Source organism: Amblyraja radiata, chromosome 38, assembly GCF_010909765.2.
Source record: "Amblyraja radiata isolate CabotCenter1 chromosome 38, sAmbRad1.1.pri, whole genome shotgun sequence".
Classification (NCBI taxonomy): domain Eukaryota; kingdom Metazoa; phylum Chordata; class Chondrichthyes; order Rajiformes; family Rajidae; genus Amblyraja; species Amblyraja radiata.
In genome coordinates this window covers 18,470,586-18,482,684 of record NC_045993.1, presented here as the reverse complement: position 1 = coordinate 18,482,684, position 12,099 = coordinate 18,470,586, and the positions used below count along the sequence as shown (strand labels likewise).

Genomic DNA, 12,099 nt, shown 5'->3' with positions numbered 1-12,099 from the left:
TACTATACTATTCTATACTATAATTACGCCCGGATTAGGGTGTATTAGCTATAGGGAGAGGTTGAACAGATTGGATTATTTTCTCTGCAGCTACGGAGACTGTTGGGAGACCTGGTAGAAGTATATAAACTGTGAGAGGCATGCACAGGATAGACAGTCGGAATGTTTTTCACGGATAGTTTTTCAGGTGATGTGTAGCTGGAGTCCAGGGCGGTGTTGCCGACAGGTTCAACGTGGTGTTTATGCAGGGAATGGAAGCACATTGTTCATGTACAGTCAGATAAGAGTTGGTCTTGGCATCATGTTCGGCACAGACCCTGTGGGCCGAAGGGCCTGTTCCTTTGTCGTACTGTTCTATGTTGATCTCTCTCCCCCCTCCCCCCACCGAGAGAAGACTCCCTCCGCACCGCAGTTAAAAATGATGCAGATATCCTGTCCTCATCCCACCAATCGAGACTCCCCGTTCCCCCGGGTCAAGACCGCACCCCTCATCAACATCTCCCTGTTGCCCCCCCCCCCCCCCCCCCTCGTCACCACCCCCCCCACCCCCACTGCATCACGGAGCTCTCAGCCTCGGTCTCTCCTCTCTCCCCCCACAGGTCATGGCCAAAGGGAAGATCATCAGCCTGGAGAGCACCCCCCTCATCGTCGGGGGGACGCACGGTACGGGGAGGGGGACGGGCTGGGGTGGAGGGGTGGGACGGGGGGATCAATGGGGGGTGGAATCGGGTGGGGGATGGATAAGGAAGGTGGGCAGGTCGTGAAGAGGGTGTTGGGGGGGGGGGGGGTTAGGCTGGGGAGGCAGGGTGGGATAGGGGGTGGAACAGGTGGGGAGGGTGGAGTCAGGGTGGGAAACAGTGTTGGGGTAGACAGTGTGGGTTTGGGCTGTGTAACCCGATAATTAGGCATCAGACGGTTTGCAAGGGATGGCACTGTGTAACAGTACAGTGTGGGATCACACTGTGTAACGGGGCGGTGTGGGATCACACTGTGTAACGGGGCGGTGTGGGATCACACTGTGTAACGGGGCGGTGTGGGATCACACTGTGTAACGGGGCGGTGTGGGATCACACTGTGTAACGGGGCGGTGTGGGATCACACTGTGTAACGGGGCGGTGTGGGATCACACTGTGTAACGGGGCGGTGTGGGATCACACTGTGTAACGGGGCGGTGTGGGATCACACTGTGTAACGGGGCGGTGTGGGATCACACTGTGTAACGGGGCGGTGTGGGATCACACTGTGTAACGACTCCCCTCCAGCTCCACAGGGGGAGCTGACGCTGCCACTCCGCCTGCCCGCCCTCCTGGCTCCCACTGCCCGGCTCCTGGTCTTCACCGCCCTGCCCAGTGGTGAGATGGTGGCCCACTCCACACACATACACATGGACAAGTGCTTCCGCAACAAGGTGAGAAATCTCCCCCCGTCAAGGATGTACTCCCCTGAGGAACTTCCTTTCTCCCCCCTCCCCTACCGCGCCCCTCCCGCCTCTTTACTTCCCCCCCCTCCCACCCCCCCCCCCCCCCCCCACACACCACTCTGCCTCTACCTCCCACCTCTCCCCCTCCATCTGCCTCCCGCTCGCTGCCTCACCGCGCTCTCTACCGCTGCCTCACCGCGCTCTCTACCGCTGCCTCACCGCACTCTCTCCCATTGCAGGTGCAGCTGAGTTTCTCCGTGCCGGAGGAGTTGCCGGGCAGACAGGTCTCGCTGCACGTCGGCGCCGCCCCAGGCTCCCTCTGCGGTCTCCGCATCGTCGACCACAGCGTGCTGCTCCTCAAACCCGAGAGGGAGCTCACGGCACAAAGTGTAAGACCCAGTCCCACCCTGGGGTGCAGACGGGGGCCCAGCCCCACTCGGGGTGCAGAGTGGAAGGGGTAGAGGTGGAGGGAAGGGGGAAAGGATGGGGTGGAGGGAGAGAGGGGGAGGGAAGGGGGAAAGGATGGGGTGGAGGGAGAGAGGGGGAGGGAAGGGGGATGGTGCAGGGGGGGGATGAGGGGAGGGCGGGGGAATAATTTTCCCGGATCCCTGCCCCTGATCTTTATCCGCTGTAATTTATATTTCTCTCACCCACACTTGTTGATCTCTCTCTCTCTCTCCCCTCTCTCCCCCTCCTTTTCCCTCACTTGCCCTTACCCTGCCTGTCTACTACTCCCCTCACTCTCCCTCCCTTTACACTTGCCTACTTGCCCCCTCGCTCTCCCGTCACTCTCGCACTCCTCTCTTCCTCTCAATCCGTTTCCTCACTCTCTCTCCCCTCCGCCACCTCCACCTTCATTTCCCTCCCTATCTCTCTCTTCTTCCCTCCTCCCTCCCTCAATGCTCTCTGCCTCTCTCTTCCTCCCACTTGCCCATCTCTCACTCCCCCCATCTCTCTCCCTCCTTCCCTCCACCTTGCTCTCTCCCTCCCTCTCTCATCCCCTCGTGCCCTACCTCCGCAATGCTCTCCCTCTCCCCCCTCTGTTCCTCCCCCTGTCCCCACAGGTCTACTCCTGGCTGCCGGTCACTGATCTGAACGACTACCCCTACTCGGTGCGTGACTATGACTCTCACAACTGTGTTCCTGAGCCTGACGATTCACTGCTCTCACTGGACGACAAGAACTCGGTCACTGACGTGGCTCAGTTGCTGCAGGTACCCCCCAGGGAGTGGCGGGAGGCGTGGAACAGGGGCTGCGGAAGGGAGGGAAAAGGAGAGGAGGCTGAGAAGTGGAGGGATGGAGTGAGGGGGTTGATGCAGGGGGCAAGGAAGGAGGGGTGAGGGAGGGAGTGAGGGAGAGAGCACAAAGGAAGGGCCAGAGGGAATGGGGGGAGAAGGGAGTCATAAGATCACAAGTGATACATAGATACAAAGATACATAGACAATAGGTGCAGGAGGAGACCATTCGGCCCTTCGAGCCATTCAATGTGATCATGGCTGATCATCCACAATCAGTACCCCGTTCCTGCCTTCTCCACATACCCCTTGATTCTGCTTGCCCAAAGAGCTCTATCTAACTCTCTTTTGAATGCATCCAGTGAACCAGTCTCCACTGCTTTCTGAGGCAGAGAATTCCACAAATTCACAACTCTCTGTGTGAAAAAGTTTTTACTCATCGCAGTTATAAATGGCCTTACCTTTATTCTTAACTGTGGCCCCTACTTCTGGACTCCCCCAACATTGGGAACATTTTTCCTGCATCTAACTTTTACAGTCCTTTTACAATTTTAAAAGTTTCTATAAGATACCCTCTCATCCTTCTAGATTTCAGTGAATACAAGCTTAGACTTTCCAATCTTTCTTCATACGACAGTCCCGCCGTCCCATGGATTAACCTTGTGAACCTACACTGCACTGCCTCAATCACAAAGATGTCTTCCTCAAATTAGGAGACTAGAACTGCACACAATACTCCAGATGTGGTCTCACCGGGACCCTGTACAACTGCAGAAGGGTCTCTTTCCTCTTATACTCAAATCTTCTCGTTATGAAGGCAACTTGCCATTAGCTTTCTTCACTGCCTGCTGTACCTGCATGTTTACTTTCAGTGACTGGTGTACAAGGACACCCAGGTCTCGTCGCACTTCTCTTTTTCCAAATCTGACACCATTGAGATAATAATCTCCCTCCTTGTTCTTGTCACCAAAGTGGATAACCACAAATTTATCTACATTATACTGCATCTGCCACGCATCTGCCCACTCTCTCAACCTGTCCAGGTCACCATGCAAACTCCTAGCATCCTCTTCGCAGTTCACACTGCCACTCAGTTTTGTGTCACCTGCAAATTTGCTGGTGTTACTTTTAATTCCATCATCTAAATCATTAATATATATTGTAAATAGTTGCGGACCCAGCAGAAAACCTTGCGGCACTCCACACGCCACTGCCTGCCATTCTGACAGCGAACGGTTTATTCCTACTCTTAGTTTCCTGTCTGCCAACCAATTCTCTATCCATGTCAATACCCTACCCCAATACCATGTGCTCCAATTTTGCCCCCTAATCTCCTGTGTGGGACCTTATCAAAGGCTTTCGGAAAACCTTCTGATACACTACATCCAGTGGCTCTCCTTCATCCATTTTACTTGTCACATCCTCAAAAAAATTCCAGAAGATTAGTCAAGCAGGATTTCCCCTTCATAAATCCATGTTGACATGGATCAATCCTTTTACTGCTATCCAAATGCACCATTATTACTTCTTTAATAATTGACTCCAGCATCTTCCCCACCACCGATGTCAGGCTAACTGGTCTAGAAGTTTCTCTCTTGCTCCTTTCTTGAAAAATGGGCTAACATTAGCTGCCCTCCAATCCACAGGAACTGATCCTGAATCTATATACCATTGGAAAATGATCACCAATGCATCCACCATTTCTAGAGCCACATCCTGGGATGCAGATCATTAGGCCCTGGGGATTTATCAGCCTTCAGTCCCATCAGTCTTTTCTGATACTTAAATCTGATACCAATACTTATTCCCACCGAATGCAAATTTCTTTAATTTCCTCTGTCTCCCTGGGTCCTCTGTCCTCTAGTACATCTGGGAGATTGTTTGTGTCTTCCTAAGTGAAGACAGAATCAATGTACCTGTTCAACTCTTCTACCATTTCCTTGTTCCCCATAATAATTTCATCTGTTTCTGCCTTCAAGGGACCCACATTGTGGTAAACTTACCCTCGTACTTCATCTTTTCAGCCCGTATTGCCCATTTTGTTACCTACTGTTGTCCTTTGAAAGTTTCCCAATCCTCTGGCTTCCCGCTACTCTTTGCTGTGTTATACACCCTTTCTTTTAGTTTTATAACGTCCCTAACTTCACTTGTCAGCCACGGTTGCCTCTTACTCGCCTTAGAATCTTTCTTCCTCTTTGGAATGAAATTATCCTGCATCTTCTGGATTATGCCCAGAAATTCCTGCCATTGCTGTTCCACCGTTATTCCTGCTAGGATCCTTTTCCAGTCGACCTTGGCCAGCTCCTCTCTCATGCATTCATAGTCTCCTTTGTTCAACTGCAACACTGACACTTCTGATTTAATGTAGTCCCTCTCAAATTGCAGATTAAAACATATCATATTACTGTCACTACCTCCTAGCGGTTCCTTTACCTCGAGTTCTCTTATTAAATCTGGTTCACTAGATAACACTAAATCCAGAATTGCTTTCTCTCTGGTAGACTCCAGTACAAGCTGCCCTAAGAATCCATCTCGGAGGCACTCCACAAACTCCCTTTCTTGAGATCCAGAACCAATCTGATTTTCCCAATCTACCTGCATATTGAAATCTCACATAACCACAGTGGCATTACCTTTGTTACATGCAATTTTAACTCCTGCTGCAACTTGCATCTTATATCCAGGCTACTGTTTGGAGGCCTGTAGATAATCCCCCCGCCCCCCCCCCCCCCCCCACCCATGTAGCAGTGGCAAACCTGCCTGCCAGAATGCTGGTCCCCCGCCTGTTAAGGTGCAACCCGTCCCTTTGTACAATTCACCCTTACCCCAAAACAGATCCTCATCAAAGGCTTTTTCAAGTATGATTTCCCCTTCATAAATCCATGCTGACTTGGACCGATTCTCTTACCGATTCAAATGCGCTGCTATTACATCTGTGATAATCGACTCCAGCATCTTCCCCACCACCGATGACAGGCTAACTGGTCTATAATTCCCTGCTTTCTCTCTCCCTCCTTTCTTGAAAAGTGGGATAACATTCGCTACCCTCCAATCCACAGGAACTGATCCAGAATCTATAGAACATTGTAAAACAGGAGCATAATTACGCCATTCGGCACGTCAAGTCAACTCCGCCATTCAATTGTGGCTGATCTTCTGGCTTCCAACAGGAGGCTTATTAACTGCAAGTCAGTTCCCACTATTCTGCTTTGCTCCCTTCTTGTGCAGCGGGGTAATATTGGCAATTTTCCAATCATCTGCAACCACTCCTGACTGTAGTTTTTCCTAAAATATGCTTCCACAGTCTCTAAAGCCACCTCTTTCTGAACCCTAGGGTGTAGTCCATTCGGTCCAAGTGACTTATCCACCTTCAGCCCTTTCAGCTTCCCAAGCATCTTCTCCCTAGTAACACCACTCCACTCAATTCCACCCCCTGACTCTCTTGAATATCACGCATATTGCTGGTGTCTTCCACTGTGAAGACTGACGCAACACATTTATTCAACTCCTCTGCAATTTTTTCACTCCCTATTATCACCCCCCCCCCCCCCAACACTTCATTTTCCAGTCGTCCAACGTCCACTCCTGCCTCTTTCTTACTCTTTACAGAACTGAAAAAACTCTTATTATCATCTTTTATATTATTAGATAGTTTATCTTCGTATTTCATCTATTCTTCCCATATTGCCTTCTTAGTTACCTTCTGATGTTCTTTGAAAGCTTCCCAATCCTCTGGCTTCCCCCTAACCTTTGCAATGTTATATGCCTTCTCTTTAAGTTTAGTTTAGAGATACATTGCGGAAACTGGCCCTTCGGCCCACGCCGACCAGCGAACCCCGCACTATAGCACTACCCTACACACACTAGGGACAATTATTTTATATTTTATATTTATACCAAGCCAATTAACCTCTTTGGAGTGTGGGAGGAAACCAAAGATCTCGGAGAAAATCCACGTCGGGGGAAAACGTACAAACTCCGTACAGACAGCACTAATAGTCAGGATGGAACTGACACTGTCTCTGGCACTGTAAGGAAACAACTCTACCGCTGTGTCACCATGCCGCCCAGGTTTTATACTGTCCTTGGCTTCCCCTGTCAGCCACGGCCGTCTCTTTCTCCCCCTAGAATCTATCTTCTTCTTTGAAATGAAAAGATCCTGCATCTTCAAGATTATTCCCCAAAATTCCTGCCATTGCTGTTCCACCGTCATTCCTGCTAGGATTCCTTTCCTGTCAACTTTGGCCAGCTCCTCCATCATGCCACTGTAGTTCAGTGCCTCTTTTACAGCTGCCTTTACTCAGCTGCAATGTCGGCACATCCAAGGTCACCTTCTCCCTCTCAAATTGCAGGTTGAGGGAGGGGTGAAGGGAGGGAGTGAGGGAGGGGTGCGTGATGGAGTATTGGAGAGGGATTGGCGAACACTGTGAGGTAGAGAGGGTGAGGGGGGGTTGAGAGTGTGAGGGAGGGAGGAGGTGAAGGAGGGGGAGAGTGGGGGTGAGGGAGAGGGTCAGGGAGGGGTGAGGGAGGGTATGAGGGGTAGTGTGAGGGTGAGAGCGACAGAGGGAGGGTGTGAGGGTGACGGAGGGAGGGGTGAGGGTGACGGAGGGAGGGAGTGTGAGATAAGGAAGGAATGTGTGTGTGAGAGGGTGAAGAAGTTGTGGGAGAGAGAGGAGGGAGCAGGGATGACGGAGGGGCAGTGACTGGGGCAGACCCTGATGCCTGCCCTCCCCACAGGGCCTAGGCCTGAAGGTCTTCACGGACCTGGACTACCAGGTGCCCCTCAACTGTGAAACGCGGAGAATAGTAGCCTATGCGAGATATGGAGGTGAGTAGTGACACCTGCTGACCCAGCTAGTCACCCCTCATTGACCTCGCTCTGACCCCCGTTGAACTACCATGTGATGGAGCATCCCCCTCCCCGCCGGGTCATGCCCCTTCCCCACCGTGACCCCCTGACCATCCGTGACCCTGGTGTGCCTATGATACCCCCAGCCTGGGAGACAAATTGGCGTTACCCCTCCCCCCCCCCCCCAGTGTGGTGCTCCCTCACCCCCCCCCCCCCACAGCGCAGTGCACCCTCCTCAACCAGTATTATCAGTGGAATTGTCACCGCCAGTAGGAATACCAGGACCGCCAGCACGTGTTCAGAACGTCATGTACAGCATGGTGGAGTCAGGAGTGGCGAGAGATTCCACGGGGCCCAGGCAGCTCCAGGTCCGCCAGTACTTCCCCGAGACCTGGCGCTGGGACCTGATTCCAGTCGGGTAGGTTCACCGCACCACACACAGTCGTGTGGGAGAGGGTTAGAGATGGGGAGGGGGCAGAGGTGAGGGGTGCACAGAGATCGGGATCGGGGGTGTAGGGGATGGAGAGGGTTTGAAACGGGGAGGGGGGGCGGGTCGGGGCCAGACGGGTTATTAAGATGGGGGAGATGGGGTTGCAGGAATGGAGGGAGCTACAGAGATGGGCCATGGTGTAGTGGCCAGGGGTGGAACATAGACGGGAAAGGGTGTAAGGGCAAAGGGGGGCTTACAAATGGGGGGGGGGGGGGGGGTTGAGGGGCTGCAGGGGGATACAGAGACGGGGATGGGTGTATGGGCCGGAGAGGGTTACGGAGATGGGGGGGGGGTGAGGGACTGCAGGGGGATACAGAGACGGGGATGGGTGTATGGGCCGGAGAGGGTTACGGAGATGGTGGAGGGGGGGGGGGGGGGGGGATGGACTGCAGGGGGATACAGAGACCAGTTTTGCGGTGGGAGGGGGGAGGGGTGGGGTGGTGCAGCTCTGAGGGAGCTGGTACGGGTGGGAAAGCAGGGAGAGGATGGGATGATGGGTCTTCCCTGTGTCACAGGCCCGAGGGCCAGGCCTCGGTGGAGCTGACGATCCCGGACACCATCACGGAGTGGAAGGGCAGCGTGTTCTGCAACGGGGAGACCGGCTTCGGCCTCTCGCCCACCGCCTCCTTCACCACCTTCAAGCCCTTCTTCCTGGAGCTGGCTCTACCTTACGCCGTGGTCAGGAGCGAGGGCTTCACCCTCAAGGCCAAGCTCTTCAACTACCTGGCCCACAGCCTCATGGTGAGGGGGACCCACGGGTTGGGGGGGGGGCACCCATCGGTGGGGAGGCACTCATGGGCCGGGTGGAGGGGGGCAAGATTGCCAGCCCTGACCGTTCCCACATTCCCTCCTCACCGTCTCGTCCAGACCTGTGATTAGTGGTGTGTCTCAGAGATCGGTGCTGGACCCATTGCTGATAGTAGTTGATATCACCGATGTGGATGAGAATGTGTATAAGACATGATTAGTAAGTTTACAGCTGACACTGAAACAGATGGTATTGCAGAGAATGAAGGAAGAGTCCAATAAATTACAGTGGCATATTGATCAGCTGGGCAGGGATTTGGATATGTATGAATATGACACTGTACAGCACAGGAACAGGCCCTTCGGCCCACAATTTCCATGCCCATCATGATGCCGTTTAACTAATCTCCTCTGCCTGCACGTGATCCATATCCCTTCATTCACAGCTTATCCATGAGCCAGTCGAATAGCTTCTTTCATGTCACCATCGTATCTGCCAACAAACATCCCTGGCAGCGCGTTCCTGACACCCACCACTCTCTGTGTTACAACTGACCCTACAAATCTCCTTTCACTTTAGAGCTCTATGGTGCTTTTACGGGATGTCAAACCAGGGTCAGACATTCACAGTGAACGCTGGGCCCTGGGGAGTGTTGTGGAGCAGAGCGATTGAGGAGTACAGGTGCAGCGTTCCTCTGAAAACAATCTCACTGGTAGATGATGGCAAGTAGATTAAATGTAAAGAAGGAGTATGGTATGCCAGCCTTCATTGCTTGGGGCATTGAGTATAAGAGTTAGGAAGTCATTGACTTTGATTACGCTGCATTTGGAGTAATGTATGCAGTTCAAGGTTTCAGGGTCAGTTTATTGTCACATGTACCAGTAAAGGCACAATGAATTTTGAATGACCATAAAGCCATACTAAGTAATAAGCAACAAGACCACACAACCACATAAAAGTTAACATAAACATCCATCACAGTGGATTCCACATTCCTCACTGGTGGAAGGCAATAAAGTTCAATCCTCTTCCTCTTTGTTCACCCGTGTCGAACCATCCCTAGTTGGGGCGATCAAAGCCCCCGTCAGGGTGATCGAAACCCCCGCGTCGGGGCGGTTCAAACTCTCTGCAGCATGGAGCTCCCGAGTCGACCTCTTCTTCCCAGAGACCGCTTCAGTTCACAGGCCTTGGAGCTTTGATCCCCGGCAAAAGGGATCGCAAGCCCGCATGTTAAAGTCCCGCAGACTCCCGCGGCTTGGAGCGCCCGTTGGTCTCCAGGAAAGGCCACCAACTGCACAATGTTAGGCCGCAGTGGGGATGGAGATACGATATGGAAAAATATCGCATCTCCGTCGAGGTAAGAGATTGACAAAATGTCCCCCCCAACAACCCCCAACAACCCCCCCCACCCCCACATAAAAAAACAAGGAACACTAAAACATACTTTTTAACGCATACTAAAAATAACAAAAAGAAGAAAGGACAGAGAGACTGTTGGCGAGGCAGCCACTACTGGTGGTGCCAATTCATCGATTGTAGGAAGGATGAGGAGGCATTAGAGACGGGACAGTGGAGCTTTTCCAGCAGCTGAGGTTTACTTTAATCTGAAGAAAGGTCCCAGCCCTAAATGTTGCCAGTCCATGTTCTCCAGAGATCCTGCCTGACCTACTGAGCACTTTGTGTCTTTGTTTTACTATAATGCTGCCTGGATTAGAGGCTATTAAGAAGAGGGTGGACAGCCTTAGATTGTTTTCTCTCAGAGACGGGGGGGAGAGCTGATAGAAATATATAAAATTATGAGACATAGATATGGTGGGCAGTTACGACCTTCTTCCCAGGATGGAAATGCCTAAGACTAGATGCATAGTTAGAAACATAGAAAATAGGTGTAGGAGGAGGCCATTCAGCCCTTCCAGCCGACACCGCCATTCATTGTGATCATGGCTGATCGTCCCCTATCAATAACCCTTGTCTGCCTTCTCCCCATATCCCTTGATTCCACTAGCGCCTAGAGCTCTCTCTAACTCTCTCTTAAATCCATCCAGTTACTTGGCCTCCACTGCCCTCTGTGGCAGGGAATTCCATAAATTCACAACTCTCTGGGTGAAAAAGTTTTTTCTCACATCAGTCTTAAATGACCTCTCCTATATTCTAAGACTGTGGCCCCTGGTTCTGGACTCGCCCAACATTGGTAACATTTTTCCTGCATCTAGCTTGACCAGTCCTTTTATCTTTATCTATATTACTAAATCTCTGTTCTTGACCGCTTTTGGCCTTCTGTGCTGCGATTTCCGAGAGAACGCCGCCACCTACGTCCGTCATTTTGGCCACCCCACCTCTCCCCCTCCCCTCACCTCACCCCCTCCCCTCACCCCACCCCCCTCTCAGCACTCCCCCTCTCTCTCCTCCCCCCCTCTCTCCTCCCCCCCTCTCTCCTCCCCCACTCTCTCCTCCCCCCCTCTCTCCTCCCCCCTCTCTCCTCCCCCCTCTCTCCTCCCCCCTCTCCCCCCCCTCTCCCTCCCCTCTCTCCTCCCCCCTCTCTCCTCCCCCCTCTCTCCTCCCCCCTCTCTCCTCCCCCCCTCTCTCCTCCCCCCCTCTCTCCTCCCCCCTCTCTCCTCCCCCCTCTCTCCTCCCCCCCTCTCTCCTCCCCCCCTCTCTCCCCCTCCCCTCTCTCCCCCTCCCCTCTCTCCCCCTCCCCTCTCTCCCCCCTCTCTCCTCCCCCCCTCTCTCCTCCCCCCCTCTCTCCTCCCCCCCTCTCTCCTCCCCCTCTCTCTCTCCCCCCCCTCTCTCTCTCCCCCCCTCTCCTCCCCCTCTCTCTCCCCCCCTCCTCCACCCCCTCTCTCCTCCCCCCTCTCTCCTCCCCCCTCTCTCTCCTCCCCCCCCTCTCTCCTCCCCCCGACTCCCCCCCCCTCTCCCCACCCCCTCTCTCTCCTCCCCCTCTCTCTCCTCCCCCTCTCTCTCCTCCCCCTCCATCCCCTCCCCCACCCTCCCCTCTTCCCTCCACCCTCCCCCCTCCCTGGTCCCCACCTCTCCATCATTTCTGAGGATGTTGCCTGCACTTGAGGGCATGAACTATAGGTAGAGGTTGAGCAGGCTTGGACTTTATTCACTGGAGTGCAGGAGGATGAGGGGATATCTTATAGAGGTTATTCAATCATGAGGGGAATAGATAAGGTGAATACCCAGAGTAGGGTAATCAAAAACCAGGGGACATAAGTTTAAGGTGATAGGGGGATGATTTAATAGGAACCTGAGGGGCAACATTTTCACACACAGTGTGAGTGGTATCTGGAACGAGCTGCCAGAGGAGGTAGTTGATGCAGGTCGAATAACAGCATTTAAAAGACACTTGGACG

At 53.0% G+C, this 12,099-nt stretch overlaps 1 protein-coding gene across 1 annotated transcript in view; it reads left to right on the top strand.

Moving 5' to 3' along the window:
* Positions 1-12,099, top strand: part of LOC116967005 (alpha-2-macroglobulin-like protein 1) — a 107,722-nt gene that overhangs the window by 57,691 nt on the left and 37,932 nt on the right. The window contains 7 exon segments of the mRNA XM_033013426.1: positions 600-663; positions 1,263-1,408; positions 1,660-1,809; positions 2,485-2,634; positions 7,394-7,484; positions 7,776-7,923; positions 8,511-8,736. Of these exon segments, the coding sequence (XP_032869317.1) occupies positions 600-663; positions 1,263-1,408; positions 1,660-1,809; positions 2,485-2,634; positions 7,394-7,484; positions 7,776-7,923; positions 8,511-8,736 (975 nt within the window).